Source organism: Orycteropus afer, unplaced genomic scaffold, assembly GCF_000298275.1.
Source record: "Orycteropus afer afer isolate SDZICR_OR568_19922 unplaced genomic scaffold, OryAfe1.0 scaffold00695, whole genome shotgun sequence".
Classification (NCBI taxonomy): domain Eukaryota; kingdom Metazoa; phylum Chordata; class Mammalia; order Tubulidentata; family Orycteropodidae; genus Orycteropus; species Orycteropus afer.
The window spans coordinates 187534-203548 of NW_006922282.1; the positions used below are offsets into that span (position 1 = coordinate 187534).

Below are 16015 nucleotides of genomic sequence, written 5' to 3' on the forward strand. Positions count from 1 at the left end.
GGCTGGTGGTTCAAATCCACCAGCCACTCCTCGGAAGGAAGGTTGGGCAATCCTACTTCCGTAGTGATACTGCCTCAGAAACCCAAGGAGGGGTCACTATGAATCAGGGCTGACTCGACGGCACATAACAACAACAACAACAACAAAAGATAAGGCCAGGGCTGATTATGGAACTGACTGTCAATTGCTCATATGCATATTCAAATTGAAGCTGAAGAAAATTAAATCAAGTCCATGGCAGCCAAAATGTGACCTTGCATATATCCAACTTAAATTTAGAGACCATCTGAAGAACAGATTTGATGCATTGAAACCAGTGACTTAAGACTAGATGAGTTGTACAATGACATCAATGATATTATACATGAAGAAAATAAAAGATTATTAAATAGATAAAAAGAGAGTACCAAAATGGATGTCAGAAGAGGCTCTGAAACTTGTTGTTGAACAGAGAGAAACTAAAGCAAAGGGAAGAAATGATAAAGTAAAAGAACTGAACAAAAGATTTCGAATGACAGCTCCAGAGGACAAAGAAAATTTTTATAATGAAACGTGTGAAGATCTAGTGTTGGAGAATCACAGGGGAAGAATACATTTGATAGTTCTCAAGCTGAAAGAACTGAAGAAAAAATTCAAACTTTGAGTTGTAATATTGATGGATTCTATGGGTGAAACATTGAACAATGAAGGAAGCATCTAAAGAAGATGGAAGGAATACACAGTCATTGGACCCAAAAGAATTGGTTGACATTCAACTATACCAATGTGATCTGACTTAAAAAAGCAGACAGTAGTCTCTCTCCTTCCTTGAGTGGATGAATCACTGAAGCCACACATTTAATGAATGTCATGAACTAATGTGTGAATTTTTTGTTACAAATATTATTGAGCTCATTTTTAATAAATAGTCTTTATGGCAGTTCATTCTTAAATATGAATTTTATGTACATTGGATGTTCTTAACTCAGAGACTTACTGTATTTTAAAATTATGATCAATTTCATGATTACTTTGATTTTATTAAAAAAAAACTTTGCCTAATTTGCTATCTTTTAAATTTTTGGGGGGTTATTTTCTAGAAATGGCTGTGCCATGGTTTTGAATATTGGGCAGCTGGATGATGCTATTCCCCATGATCAGATTGTAATCACCTCCATGGTGAAATCTGCAATAAGCAGTTAAGTAGCTGCCTTGAGGGATGTGGTCTGCTTCCATTATATAAGGAGACATTTTGAGAAGCTTCTCAAGCTCTTTGGCCCATTTTGCATCTTACCTTGGGCCAAGTCTTCATCCCTAGTTCTTGGACTTGAACCAGTGGCCTACCATATGCCAGTTGATTTTGTGATTGTTCCATTCTAGTTGCAGACCTTGGGTTCATCAGCCTGAATAGCCAACAGCTCCAATGGGTCTGGAATAAAAAGCAGAGTTGTTGCCCAAGTCAAGTGTCTTTCACCTGGCCCCTAGACCCAGCACTCTGATTTCTGACTCTTAGTCCCCTAAACTGTAAGATTATAAATTCCTGTTTGTTAAAGCCATCTATTCATGATATATCTGCTATAGCAGCACTATAGAACCAAGACAGTTAGATTGGAAGGTTGATTATTTCCTAAGGCATTTGACTGCTAACCAGAAGGCTGGTGGTTCAAACCCACCAGCTACTCTTCGGAAGGAAGGTTGGGCAATCTACTTCTGTAGTGATACTGCCTTGGAAACCCAAGGAAGGGTCGCTATGAGTCGGGGCTGACTCAATGGCACATAACAACAACAACATATTATGTGTGGAAAAATTATAAATGATGAGCAAGACCAGAGTAAATCTGTATACAATAAGATAACATATCTGGTGATTGATCTTGAAAATGACAACTTGGATGATGTTAAATTGCAATTGTGTACAAAGAATAACTTAGAAACTCAAGACTCTTAAATGATAGATCAAAAAGAATACTGAAGAAACTAAATTTTGATGCCTTGCTAAAAATTTCTGTAAATTATTTGAAGAGAAATAAAAAGAACTAAAAGTTTAAAGATGATAATAAACACTTTTAGATTCTATTAAGTAGCTCTACACTAAGGAAGATTATTTGTTTTCAGAAAATATCCCATTTGAAAATAAAATCCAAAAGCTCCAGCAGAAAATTAAAGGTATCATAGATCAAATGAAAAGCAACATATAGAAAGATGTTTACAATGTTACATACCTACAGAAAACAAGTATAGGATTTCAGTTAAACACCTGGAAAGAAAAAATTTTCTTATCAAGACTGGGTTATTACCTACACTGGATCACAGAGCTCAAGTATATTAGTTGACAACACTGTTTGTTAAAAAAATATGATTACTTCAGAAAACAAATTGCATAGATTGGAGATAATGAAACTCTAGTAAAGCAGTGCTTAATTTTGGACTTTTAGAAAAAAAGATCTTCAGGTTCTCATTGTTTTAAATGAAGCATTTTAGGTAGGCTTTAGAAGACCAAAGAATTTAATAGATCGTAAGACCACAAAGGGAAGAAAATGTTAAACTCTGATGACTCAGTTAGCCATATTCCAAAGTTGCTTTATGGGGACCTGATCAAACTTCAGAATTGCAAATGATCAGCTCAATAGGATATTTTCTGATCTAGATCTTACTACACAGTAATGATGATTTATCCTGTTTCTCCTTATTTTGGATTTCTTTCTGAAACTATATATTTCAGAAGTTTATTAAGTGTTTATCTTAATAAAGTAGGTGGTATTTTGGAAGACAGAATCCAATGGAAATTATGTGAAATAACTCCTGATGATTTTAATATATACACATTAATATTTCCCTATTGGAATGCAAGAAGGCTTTATTTCTTTACCTAGTCAAATCAGAGATTCATGTTATAAAGGGACCCCAGGGTCATTTCACAAAAAAAAAAAACATTTTGTTTCCTCTTTTTTGAGGGAACTTCAGGACCTCCCAAGGGTCATTCCCAAGGTTCATCCCCAAGGTGTTTTTGTCTGCTTGCTTGTTTTCTTTCTTTACTAATGAAACTGATTTCCTATCAAGCACTGGATTTTTACCTTGCTTGTAAACCTTACAAATAGACATGACTTACTCACATGATTAATTTAACCTTTGATGAGCCTGCTTCGGATGGTGCAGAATCACAGCAAGATGTCGTTTGCTCCTTTCCTAAAATAATGAAGTTATGGGAATGTTCTCAGATGAGCTAATATAAAATTTCTAATATGGAAGCTGCATGGATTTCATTCAACCCTGTGGACTAAATATTCCCAAATATTACATATCAGTAATCACTATGCCTAAAAAATATTTAGTAGAAGTCCATCTTAGATAACCCTTCCCAACTGGTATATTTCCAGAGTTCATGATTGTTCTGGTTACCTAGTGTCACTCTAACAGAAATATACCACAAATGGGATGGCCTTAACAAAAAGGAGTTTATTCTCTCACAGTTTGGAGGCTTTAAGTCCAAGTTCAAAATCCCAAGCTCTAGGGGTTGGGTGAAAGCCCTTCAGCCTTGGGCATCAGATCTGCCTCCAGCTCCTGGCCCACTGAAGATAGAGGCTTTTCTTTAGACAGCTGCTGGCTGCTGAGGCTGAGAAGCCCAAAGTTAGCAAATAAAAGGGCACAGTCCCAATGTTACCAAATCACATGGCAGGCCATTAGTTTAATCCTATTGTAAGTCCCATGGTCAGCAGAGCATGGTAGGTTGCCAAACAACGACATGGCTACATGCAGGGTCCAAACATGCCATAAGCTAGAGATCATTCCAAAGGCTTCTTCTTATATACAATAAGCAGACCACATCCCAAAAGCAGCTACTCAGCTGCTAGTGGTAGATCCCACCATGGAGTTGATTGCCAGTGTCATCATGGGGAATAACTACCACCAGCTGCCCAGCCACTCGACCAGGCCTAGCCAAGTTGACACACAAACACAACCACCACAAGGATATTGTCTGGAACATAGTAGATGCACAATAAATATTTGTTGAAAGAATAATGTATGCATATGTTTAGAGGTAATTAAATCTGTAGATATATCAGAATCTGATGTTATCCTCAAAATTATTACACCCCTCTGCTTAGATCCTTTCAAAACCCAAGTTCAGGAGTGATAACACTAGCCTTTGCACATTACCTTGATAAAATGTAATGAAGAGAATTTTTATGTAATCATCTCTAAATTTTTTTAACATATTTTGTTACCCACTTTGTGTGTGTGTATGTGTGTGTGTGTTTCAATTATAAGCAGTAAAATGGACGTACCTTAAATATAAAATTTGATCAGTTTTAATAAATGCATTAACTTGTGTAAAACACACCCTGTCAGGCCAAAGGATGTTTTCACTAGCTTACAAAGTTCCCTTGGCCCCTGTGCCCCATATCTTCTCCCTGAAAAACAACCATTGAGCTGACATATATATCTAGAGATCAGTTTAGACTATCCTAGAACTTCATATGAATATAATATTATAGTACATATTTTGTGTTTGATTTTTTTCTCAGAATGTTTTGTGATTCATTATGTTTATTTAAGATGAAGAAATCTGTTCCTTTTTACTACTGAGCTGTATTGCCATATATAGACCTATCACAGTTTTGTTTTTGTTTGTTTGATTTTCAATGCATTTGTCCAGCAGTCAACACAGGGAATGCTTTCAGTTTTTGAATATTATTTGTAACACTGTCTGAATATCTTCCTGCAAAGCTTTTGTGCACTTATGCTTTCAACTATCTTTGGGAATATATATCTGTAGAATTACTAGGTCGGTCAGTTTGTTGTTCTGTGGTGGCTTGTATGTTTCTATGAAGCTAGAGGCTATGTCACTGGCATTTCAAATACCAGCAGGGGCATCTACGGTGGACAAGTATCAGAGGAGCTTCCAGACTAAGACAGACTAGGAAGAAGGAAGAAGCCAACTACTGCTCAAAGAATTGGCCAATGAAAACCTTATAAATAGCAGTGAAACACTACCTGATATATAACTGGAAAACATTATGAATAGACCTGAAACATTGTCTGATATAATGCTGGGTGATGAGCCAGTTTAGTTCAGAAGGCACACAAAATATTACTTGGGAAGAGCTGCCTCCTCAGAGTAGAGTCAGTATTAATGATGTGGATGGAGAAAAGATATCAAGACCTCCATTTGCTGATGTGGCACAACTCAAAAGGGGAAGAAACAGCTGCAAACATCCATTAATAATATAAACATGGAATGTACAAGTCTGAATCTAGGAATACTGGAAGTTGTAAAAAATGAAATGGAACACATAGAGATTGATATGCTAGGCATTAGTGAGATGACATATACTGGTTTTGATTGTTTTGAATCAGACAAGCATATGACCTACTATGCTGGAAATGGCAAAATTAAAGAAGAATGGTGTGGTATTCATTGTCACAAAGAATGTTTCAACATCTATCTTGAAGTACGATGCTGTCAGTGATAGGATAATATAAGAATCCTCAAAAAGAAGACCGATGAAATGAGGGATAACATTGCTGATGCCAGATGGATTTTGGCTGAAAGCAAAGAATACATGAAGATGTTTACTTGTGTTTTAATGACTATGCAAAAGCATTTGACTCTGTTGTTGCTAGGTGCTGTCAAGTCATCTCCAACTCATAATGACCACATGCAAAACAGAACGAAACGCTCCCTGGTCCTGCACCAGCTCCATGATCCTTGCTGTACTTAAGCCCAGTGCTGTAGCCATGGTGTCAGGCCATCTCGATGAGGGCCTTGCCCTCTTTCTTTGACCTTCCACTTTACAAAGCATGACATCTTTCTCCAGGGAATGGTCCCTTCTGATAACATGACAAAAGTAGGTGAGACAAAGTCTGGCCATTCTTGCTTTCAAGGAGCATTCTGGCTGAACTTCCTCCAGGACAGATTTGTTAGTTCTTTTGGAAGTCCATGATACTCTCAGCATTCTTCACCAGCACCAGAACTCAAAAGCATCAACTCTTCTTGGGTCTTCTTATTCATGTCCATCTCTCACGTGCATATGAGATGATTGAAAATACCATGGCTTGTGTCAGGTGCACCTTAGTCCTCAAGCAGATATCTTTGCTCTTCAGCACTTGAAAGAGGTCCTTTGCAGCCAAATTGTCCAGTGCTATATGTCATCTGATGTCCTGACTGCTGCTTCCATTGATGTTGACTATAGAACCAAGCAATGTGAAGTCTTTGACAACTTCAATCTTTTTTCCATTTATCATGAGATTGCTTATAGGCCCAATTGTGAGGATTTTTGTTTTCTTTATATTGTGATGTAATCTATACTGCAGACTGTATTCTTCAGTATTCATCAGTAAGTCCTTCAAGTCATCCCCACTTTCAGCAAGCAAAGTTGTGTCATCAGCATATCACAGGTTGTTAATGATTCTTTCTCCAATCTTGATGTCACATCTTCATATAGTCCAGCTTTTCTGATTATTTGCTCAACATAAAGATTGAATAAGTATGCTGAAAGGATACAACCCTGATGCACTACCTTCTTGATTTTAAACCATGCAATATTCCCTTGTTCTGTTCAAACAACAACCTCCTGGTCTATGTACAGATTCCTCATGAGTACAATTAAGTGTTGTGGAATTCCCATTTTCTCAATGTTATTCACAGTTTGTTATGACCCACACAATGAAGTGCTTTAGCATAGTCAATAAAACACAGGTAAACATCTTTCTGATGAGTCAAGATCTGGCTGACATCAGCAATGATATCCCTTGTTCCACGTTCTCTGATTCTGTGGGTCATAACGAATTATGGATAATATTGAGAAGAATGGGGATTCCAAAACACTTAGCTTTACTCATAAGGAACCTGTGCATAGACCAGGCAGCTGTCATTTGAACAGAACAAGGGAATAATACATGGTTTAAAATCAGGAAGAGAGTATGTCAGAGTTGTATCCTCTCACCATACTTAATCTGTATGCTGAGCAAATAATCTGAGAATCTGCACCTATGAAGAAGACTGTAGCATCAGAATTGGAGGAAGATTCATCAACAACCTGCTATATGCAGACGACACAACCTTGCTTGCTGAAAGTGAAGGTGACTTGAAGCACTTAGTAATGAACATTAAAGACTAAAGTCTACAGTATGGATTATACCTCAACATAAAGAAAATGAAAATCCTCACAACTGGACCAATAAGCAGCATCACAATAAATGGAGAAAAGAGTGAAGTTGTGAAAGATTTCATATTACTTCATTCCACAATCAACACCAATGGAGGCAGCAGTCAAGAAATCAGATGACATATTGCACTGGGGAAATCTTCTGTAAAACATATCTTAAAGTGCTGAAGAGCAAAGATGTCTATTTGAAGACTAAGGTGCACTTAAGCCAAGCCATGGTATTTTCAATAGCCTCATATACATGTGAAAGCTGGACAATGAATAAAGAAGACCAAAGAAGAGTTGATGCTATTGAGTTGCAGTGTTGGTGAAGAATACTGTAAGTACCATGGACTGCCAGAAGAACTAACAAATCTGTCCTCAAGAAGTGCAGCTGGCATGCTCTGTGGAAATAAGAATGGCCAGACTTTGTCTCACTTACCTTGGTTATGTTGTCGGAAAGGATCATTCCCTGGAGAGGCATTATGCTTGGTAAAGTAGAGGGTCAGTGAAAAAGTTGACAAGCCTAAATGTGATGGATTGACACTGTGACTGCAACAGTAGGTTCAGTTATAGCAAGGATTGTGAGGTTGGTGTAGGACTGAGGAGTGTTTCCTTTTGTTGTACATAGAATCACTATGAGTTGGAGCTGATTCAATGGCACCTACCAACAATAACAACAGGAAAATGCTTAACTTAAAAAAAGGTACAATGTCTTCCAAACGCATTACTTCAGGAGATCTGGTAGTGTGGTGCCTAAGGCATTTGACTACTAACCAGAAGGTTGAGGGTTCAAACCCACCAGCCACTCCATGAAAGAAAGACTGGACAATCTACTTCCATAAAGATTTACTGCCTCAGAAAACCAAAGGGAGTTGATATGAGTTGGAATTTATTAGATGGCAGCGAGTTTCATTTTTTTGTTTGCTTGTTTTTTATTTTCAAAGTACTTAATTTTCATTGTGATTAATATTGATAACTGTGGATACAAACTGCAAATATTTTTTTTTCAATGCTGTTATTCTTGGAGTCCCCAGGTGGCAAAAATAGTCAAGCAAAGAGCTTGATTATTAACCAGATGCTTGACAGTTCAAACACACCCAGATATGCCTGGGAAGACAGTCCTGATGATTTGCTTCTGAAAGGTTACTGCCTTGAAAAAGCTATGCTCTCTTCATCATTCATGAATTCTCCATGAGTCACAATGAATTCAGTGGCAACCAATAACAAGAACAAAATAGGACACAGATGCTTATTGTAATTGTAAACAATAAGTTATATACCTGCAAAAAAAATTTGAATTGACAAAAGTTACATTATAGATGTATTTACAATGACCCCCTGTCAAAAAAAAAAAAAAAAAAAAAAAAGTAGGTGCTGAGGCTGCCTTAACCAGAAACCTCATGGGATTTAGGTTCTTGGTTTATTGGTTTAGGTTTACAAATCCATTGGTCTTCCCAGTAAATTGACCTAATAATAAGTTTAATACTTCTGGTCTACCTCTTAGATTGAGACATAGTGTCTGGGCTCTTAAAATATTGAAAGCTGGAATTCAAGGCACAGTTAGTTTCTATTCATCAAAAACAATAGAGGACAGTGAAGAATGAAGAACAGAAAGAGGATATGGAGTATATGGCTAATTGCTGCCATAAACAACTACCTCCTTTGCCATGAGACCAGAATAACTGGATGGTGTTAAAATACCATTAATTCATATTTAGATCAAAAAGTCCTTCAAAGAAACCTCTAAAAGGGAGAACTACATAATGGAACTTCAAATTCTTATGGGCTCCAGACTTACTAGAGCCATGAAGTTTGAATGAAACCTTAAAACTATTGTCCTGAGATAAACTTTAATCTTAAACCAAAAGTATTCCTTGAAATTCTCTTCAAACCAAATAAGAGTTAGCTTAACTAGTTAAAAAAAAGTTTGGCCATGAGCATTATGCCCCTGTAATAACTATCTATATGGGATCAAATTGACAAGAGCACCTTGAAAGATTAGACAGGGACATTAGGGGGCAGTGAGTTATGTTAATGAGAAAGGAAGAACTCAGAAAAGGTGGGGGAGAATGGTTATATACTTGAGGAATGTAATCAGTGTCACTAAATGGTATATATAGATTGAAACTGCTGAGTTACTGTATGTTTTGCTGTGTATATTGGCAAAAACAATAAAATTGTAACAATAGATTCAGCACATTTTATCTCTCAAGAATATGTTTTGAATTATAGAAGCATATATCAAATGCTGATTTTACCTCATGCTACTCCACACGTTTACACATAAGTGAGCCACTTCTTGGACCAACTCACTGCCGTCAAGTCGAACCCGACTCATAGCGACCCCTCCTTGGGTTTCTGAGGCGGTATCACTACGGAAGTAGATTGCCCAACCTTCCTTCCAAGGAGTGGCTGGTGAATTTGAACTGCCAACCTTCTGGTTAGCAGTCAAATGCCTTAGGTACTATACTACAACAGCTCCTCTTCTTAAACCAGATCAAGAAAAATAAATTTATTAAGTGCATTAAACCCAGTTTGCTGTTTTTCATTTCTAAAGAGAATTCCTGGTACTTAGGTAGGCATATTTCTCATAACAAATCAATCTTCTGATGCAAATTTCAAAACTATGTGACCTATCCTCCTTTAACAACCCCTTTTACTTCATTCCCATAATATCCCATTTTTTACTATGTGTGTTTGAATCCTTGTGATGCTTTTATTGTTAATTAGAAAACATCTTCTAACTGGGTTTTTATTTACTCACGTTACAAATACTATTTTTGTGACAATGATATGTTTAGAATAATAACACTAGGTTTCTAGATAAGAAAGGTAATTTAGTTATGTCAGGTTTCCCAAACTCCATAATAGAATATAACCCATGTTATGTTCCTATATCAATTTCAATTCATCTCAATTGGACTTCAGGAAACACTAAGGAATATAACAAGGTCCATGGAATTAGTTTTCATTTTATTAAAATTCTAATTCCCTCAGTTACACTCTTAATGATATTCTGATTATTCTTTTATATCTAAATTTCATAATTTCCTTAAATATTAATTTGGAAATAATATGCCTTGTAGAAATATGTCACAGATTAAATAAATCAGTATTTTCTTGCACATAATACAGATTTAACATGCGGTGTATATTGACAGCAGTTACAATAAATGGTTTATATATTAGCTTTCAGTATTTTTAGAGAGTTATAAAGCAACAACATTTTGTTTCTTTTTCCACAATCTTTTTTACTATGAAAAATCAACTGATTGAAAATATAACCTAAAAGTATTATGTAATATTTGTAAATAATGTATAAACTTTGCTTTGATTAGGACACCAGAAACCTAGAGATCTGACTAATATTAATTCCATATGATTTACATGCGTTCTTGATCTACAGCAATGATCTTGAATTTGGAATAAAGGCAGATAAAACATGAGGTTAATCTCTCTCTAAAACTTGCAGCCTCAAAAAAATATGACATGCTTATTATTATACAGAAAGGCTTTATAATATTTACATAAAAAATAATTCTTCAAACTTTTGAAACAGCTTAAATGTGCTTAACAAGACAGGCCTCTGGGATTCTAAATATCATATATGTAACTTATAATATTACCATATATATATATATATATATATTATATATATCTCTCTTTTATATATATATATATATAATCTCTACTCTGAGGCTTCATTTTATCTCCTTGCCAAGTTATAACATTTGAGTGAATAAACTCACTCTTATTAAAACAAAGCCTTGGAGAATAAATCTCAAATGACCAACTTCAAAGAAGCAATACTATAATTCTCACTCACATCTCTAGCAAAATTGTGCTGTGGAAGTTTCATGTGGAAATTCCTAATCACAGAGCTGATGTAACACCACTTGTGATCCAACTAGACACAGAAGGAGCACAGAGGATATGTAGGTGAGCTTTATTTTTATTGAGAAAATAACATGCTTTTGAAAAGGCCTTTTAACCAATTCAGCTCATTTAAAATTTAGTAAATGCAGTGGGGAAGCTAAATCAATCACAGTTTACTGATGAACTCCAAGAGATCTGTGAAAACTGAAAATCTCAATTTAAATACTATTGTACAATAATGAAACTACTACTATTAATGAAGACAATACTTACCTTAGACTTATTAATATGCCAGAGAACATTGAAAGTGATTATAAGCATGGAATACATTTAATCCTCAGAATGAAGCACACACTCTTAGTATTCATATGCCCATATTTGGCAGGCGAGGCTACTAAATTTCATAAGACACTTGTCAAATGTAGTGTAACCAGTAAGTGTTTGAACCTATGGGTCTGGCACAAGAGACCCTGATTTTGACAATATGCTACACTGTTTCTCTGTGGTATATCACCCATAGCACTATGTGTTTCTGTAACACTGAAGTCTAAAACCAATTGCTCCGAAAGGGAGATAACTGTTAAATGGGCATTTAATGATACACAGCCCAATGTTTAAATATTTTAAATTGTGGACAACTAATGCAAATTTTAAATAGGAGTACCTTCATAGAAATTCTAAATGATTCAACTTGGCTCTTAAATATATATATTTAAGTGATTGAGACATTTTCATTCCATTATATTCATATACATATACAACATGGTGGCATGGGCTCTAGAGCTAAATTAACTGGGTTTGAATCATGGTCCCCTTATTTATTAATATTATGACCTTGAGTAAGTTGTCTAACTCTCTCAGTTATTATGCTCTCTCATTATTTATAGTACTTATCGCATATGATTTTTAGGAGAAATAAATGAGGAAATATGTACAGAGTAGTTGAGATCATGCCTGGCATAGCAAGTCTATTCAATGTGCTTTATCATGGAGCACTTCAGAACACATTGCTCAACTTTTTGTATTGGACTATGGGAGAATAAGACCTAGAATTATATTTATTGAGTTAAAGTCCAATGTACACTCAATAATAATGCATTGCTTTTTCAAGCCTTAATTTTTCAACTATTCTTTAATTCAAGAGTTGATATTTTATATCAAGTAGATATTTTATGATATTTTATGACCCAAAGAAGAACTGTAAGTACTGTCACATCTTTCTGCCTATTTTTACAGGTACAAAGAATTAATTTAATACACACTTAGGAGTTCAAAGGAGAAAATAAATAATATTAGCTATTAGCAAGGAATGCACTCTATCAGTAGTCTATTTCATGGTCATTGTCTCATATTTTTGGTTTGGTCTCACATATAATAAGAGTTCTGGCTGCTTAGTAAGGAGCCCTGGTGGGGCAGTGTTTAAGCATTTGGCTGCTAATCAAAAGGTTTAAAGTTCCCACCCATGTACTGCTCCATAGGAGAAAATGTGGCAATCCACTTCTGTGAAGTTTACAGCCTTGGGAACCATATGGGGTAGTTCTACCCTGTCCTATAGGGTGATTGTAAATTAAATTGATTTGGTGGCAGTGGGTTTGGTTTTTGGATTTACTGGTTGACTAACTAAAATGTTGACAGTTTGAACCAAGCAGTGCTCTATGATACAAAGACGTTATAGTTTGCTTCAGTAAAGTTTTACAAACTATGTGACATTTGTCCTCTGTCCTACAGTGTCACTATGTGTTAGAATCGATTCAACAGTACCGAGTTTTGGGGTTGGGTCAACAATTATTCATATTTACAACGCTAATTATCTACCTAGTCATAATTAGACTCCAGCCCTGATGACTCACTTTTATTTATTTATTTTTTTAAGACTACACTATGCTATCTCTCAAAATGGCAGAGTTCTAGTGATTAAAGAGAATGTTTTAGACTGAAATGTAATAATAGTACCAAAAAAATCTATAATAAAACAGCACATGGCATAACTAATGTCAATTTTGGGTAAAAATAATAGGTCCTGGCATCAGAAAGAATAGCTTGTTGCTTACTGGTGGAAGACTTTGTCACAGACCTTCTGTATAAAACATTTTAAATATTAACATGTAGCATGTGGAGCTTTTCTGAGTGTCAAATAAAATAAAGACAATTTAGAGAGGTGTTTCTTAATTTTTTAATATTAGAATTGTTTTGTGGTTTGGTTCTTTATCATCAAGACATAAGTTCTTTGGGCTTTAAAAATTAATATTCTAACTAAGAAGTTATGTGTATACTCTGCCAATTATGAAATACAGCTATAATCAAACACATCCAATATGTGGTATAATGAGGCATTACTCAGTATATTTATTTGAATATTTACTCTCAGTCAAGTGCTAATCTGTTTGTTCAAATTAGAGTTCTGAAGTAAATATTATAGTCTTTTCTAGCTTAGAAATTAGAACTTATATAAAAACAAACAACAAAAAACGCTCTCACATTTATATTTGGAAATACATACATATAAAATAAAATAAAAAAAATTGGAAGTATAAGTGATTGTAGTTTTATAAAATTTTGGAGAGCTGGAGAATAGATGTTTTGTAACAAATTAGTCTTTTAAATTTTAAGAAAACAATTGTAAACTTTGTAAGAAAAGAGAAAATTCAACTTTATTTTGCATTTACTCTTTAAAGTTGTCATGTTCTGTTCTATTTACTTTTCACTATATAAGTATGTTTATTTCAGCTTTGTACAGAGTTAATAGGGTTTCAGTAAATATGCAAATGGCAAATGCAGAAACACAAATACACATTTGGTAATGGTGGTATGCACTTTTGCTTGCTTATTTCTTGAATTTTTATTGTGCACTTTTTCATGACTAGTTATATAGACCAACTACAGCTGAATCATATCATTACCCTAGTAATGATGAATCTTATTTTTAAACACTGTTCCATCTGGTACTTTATTTTCCAAGAATGGAATTCACACACCACAATGGGATTTCTGCTTACTTATAGCTCTAGTAATCATAAAGTACACTGCATTTATAGTGTTATGCTACAGCCACAATAGGAAACTAATATAGAAAGTGTGAGAAAACAGTGGGAATTAATAGATTTTACACACATAATCAAATCATTTTACCAATCTTCATCCTAATCCCAGCCAAATAACAATTTTTATAACTCAAAACTACTTCGATAGCTATGTATGGGGTGTTCCCATTTCCATCTTTGTCCTCTAATTTTGAGATTTAAGGCTTCTACTTCTGTAGTGATACTGCCTCGTGAACCCAAGGAGGGGTCGCTATGAGTCAGGTTTGACGCTATGGCACATAACAACAACAACTTAAAATTTAAAAGCCTAGAATGTGAAGATATGACTCTAAATAGATCATATATTTATTTTCCATGTTTTATTGATGAGTTGAAAAATATATGGATACATTTATAGTTGCAGATTATTTTTGTGCAAATACTTATGTATTTCTGATTTCCCTCATAGCATAAACTTGATCATTTCATAGCACCTGGATGTAGCTGACTCAGATGTTGTACTCAGGATCACAGACAGAACATCTTTAATACCTCATGAAGATATCAAACTAAATGTAATATTTTAAGCATTAATATTGATTGGCTACCTATTTAATTTTCTTTCTCTTCTTTTCCTCCTTCTCCCTTTATTTGCTTCTTCTTTTTCTCCTCTTCTTCCTTCTCCTTCTTCTCCTTTTTTTCCCTTTCTCTCTCTGTTGGCTGTATTCACCCAATGGCAAATTTTACAACTGTCTCAAAATTTGTTCTGCTTGGATTCAGAGGAGGTCCAGGGATACAGAGAATACTATTTCTGGTCTTTTTGATCTTGTATCTTTTATCTGTGGTTGGGAACTTTGGAATGATTATAATTATCATGGCTGACTCCCACCTCCACACTCCAATGTATGCCTTCCTCCAAAGCCTTTCCTTGTTGGATGTCTGCTATTCTTCCACAATTGCACCTAGAGCACTGACCAACTTCTTACAAGATGACCACACAGTCTCCTTTGTTGGGTGTGCTGCTCAGTTTTTCTTCCTGTCTCTTTTTGGTACCACTGAAGCCTTCCTGTTGGCTGCTATGGCCTATGACCGCTTTATTGCCATCTGCAACCCTCTACTATATTCTGTGAACATGTCTCACCAGATTTGCATAATTTTAGTGGTGGGGTCCTACTTGTGGGGTATAGTGAATGCTGTCACTCAAACAACAATGACCTTCAGATTGCCCTTCTGTGGGTCCAATGAGATCAATGACTTTTTCTGTGATGTGCTTCCACTCTTGTCCCTCTCATGCTCAGATACACTTATCAACCAACTGGTTCTTCTTGGTTTGTGTGGCTCTATTATTGTAAGTACTTTCTTAATTATCTCGGTCTCATACATCTGCATCATATCAGCAATTCTGAGGATCCGTACAGTTCAGGGACGCCAGAAAGCTTTCTCCACATGTGCCTCCCACCTGACTGGAGTGTGCTTATTCTTTGGTACTGTTTTCTTCATGTATGCACAACCCAGTGCCATCTTGGCCATGGAGCAGAGTAAAGTAGTGTCTATTTTTTACACTATTGTCATACCCATGTTGAACCCCGTGATATACAGCCTGAGAAACAAAGATGTCAAGCAAGCTCTGAAGAGGAGCTTACAGAAGCTCTCTTTGTGATTATTGTGCCTATAGATCTGCTAAATCATCCTAAATTTCTCTGCAAATCACTGGTAATTATATGGATTGTATTTGAATCTGATAGTCACATTTGATTTTGTTTAACTTTAAAAGTCTATAATCTATAAATATAACATATTTTAATTGTATGTCTAGCAACAGACATAAATATAGACATTATGCTGAATAAAATATTGTAGACTGGAAAATTAGGTGATTAAATATATAGATACAACACTGTTTTTCAGAACTCTTGTGTAATCTCACTTCCTTACCATTAGCTTATGAGAGTTTCAGACTTATATACTCATTAACTTTTGGTATTAGTC

The 16015-nt window shown here is 35.3% G+C and overlaps 1 protein-coding gene across 1 annotated transcript; it reads left to right on the forward strand.

Annotated features, from left to right (window-relative positions):
* Nucleotides 1-14636: 14636 nt before the first annotated feature.
* On the forward strand, nucleotides 14637-15686 carry LOC122151772 (olfactory receptor 12-like). The gene has a single exon (XM_042783150.1). The coding sequence runs from the start codon at nucleotides 14760-14762 to the stop codon at nucleotides 15684-15686; it is 927 nt and encodes a 308-aa protein (XP_042639084.1). The 5' UTR covers nucleotides 14637-14759.
* The last annotated feature ends 329 nt before the right edge of the window (nucleotides 15687-16015 follow it).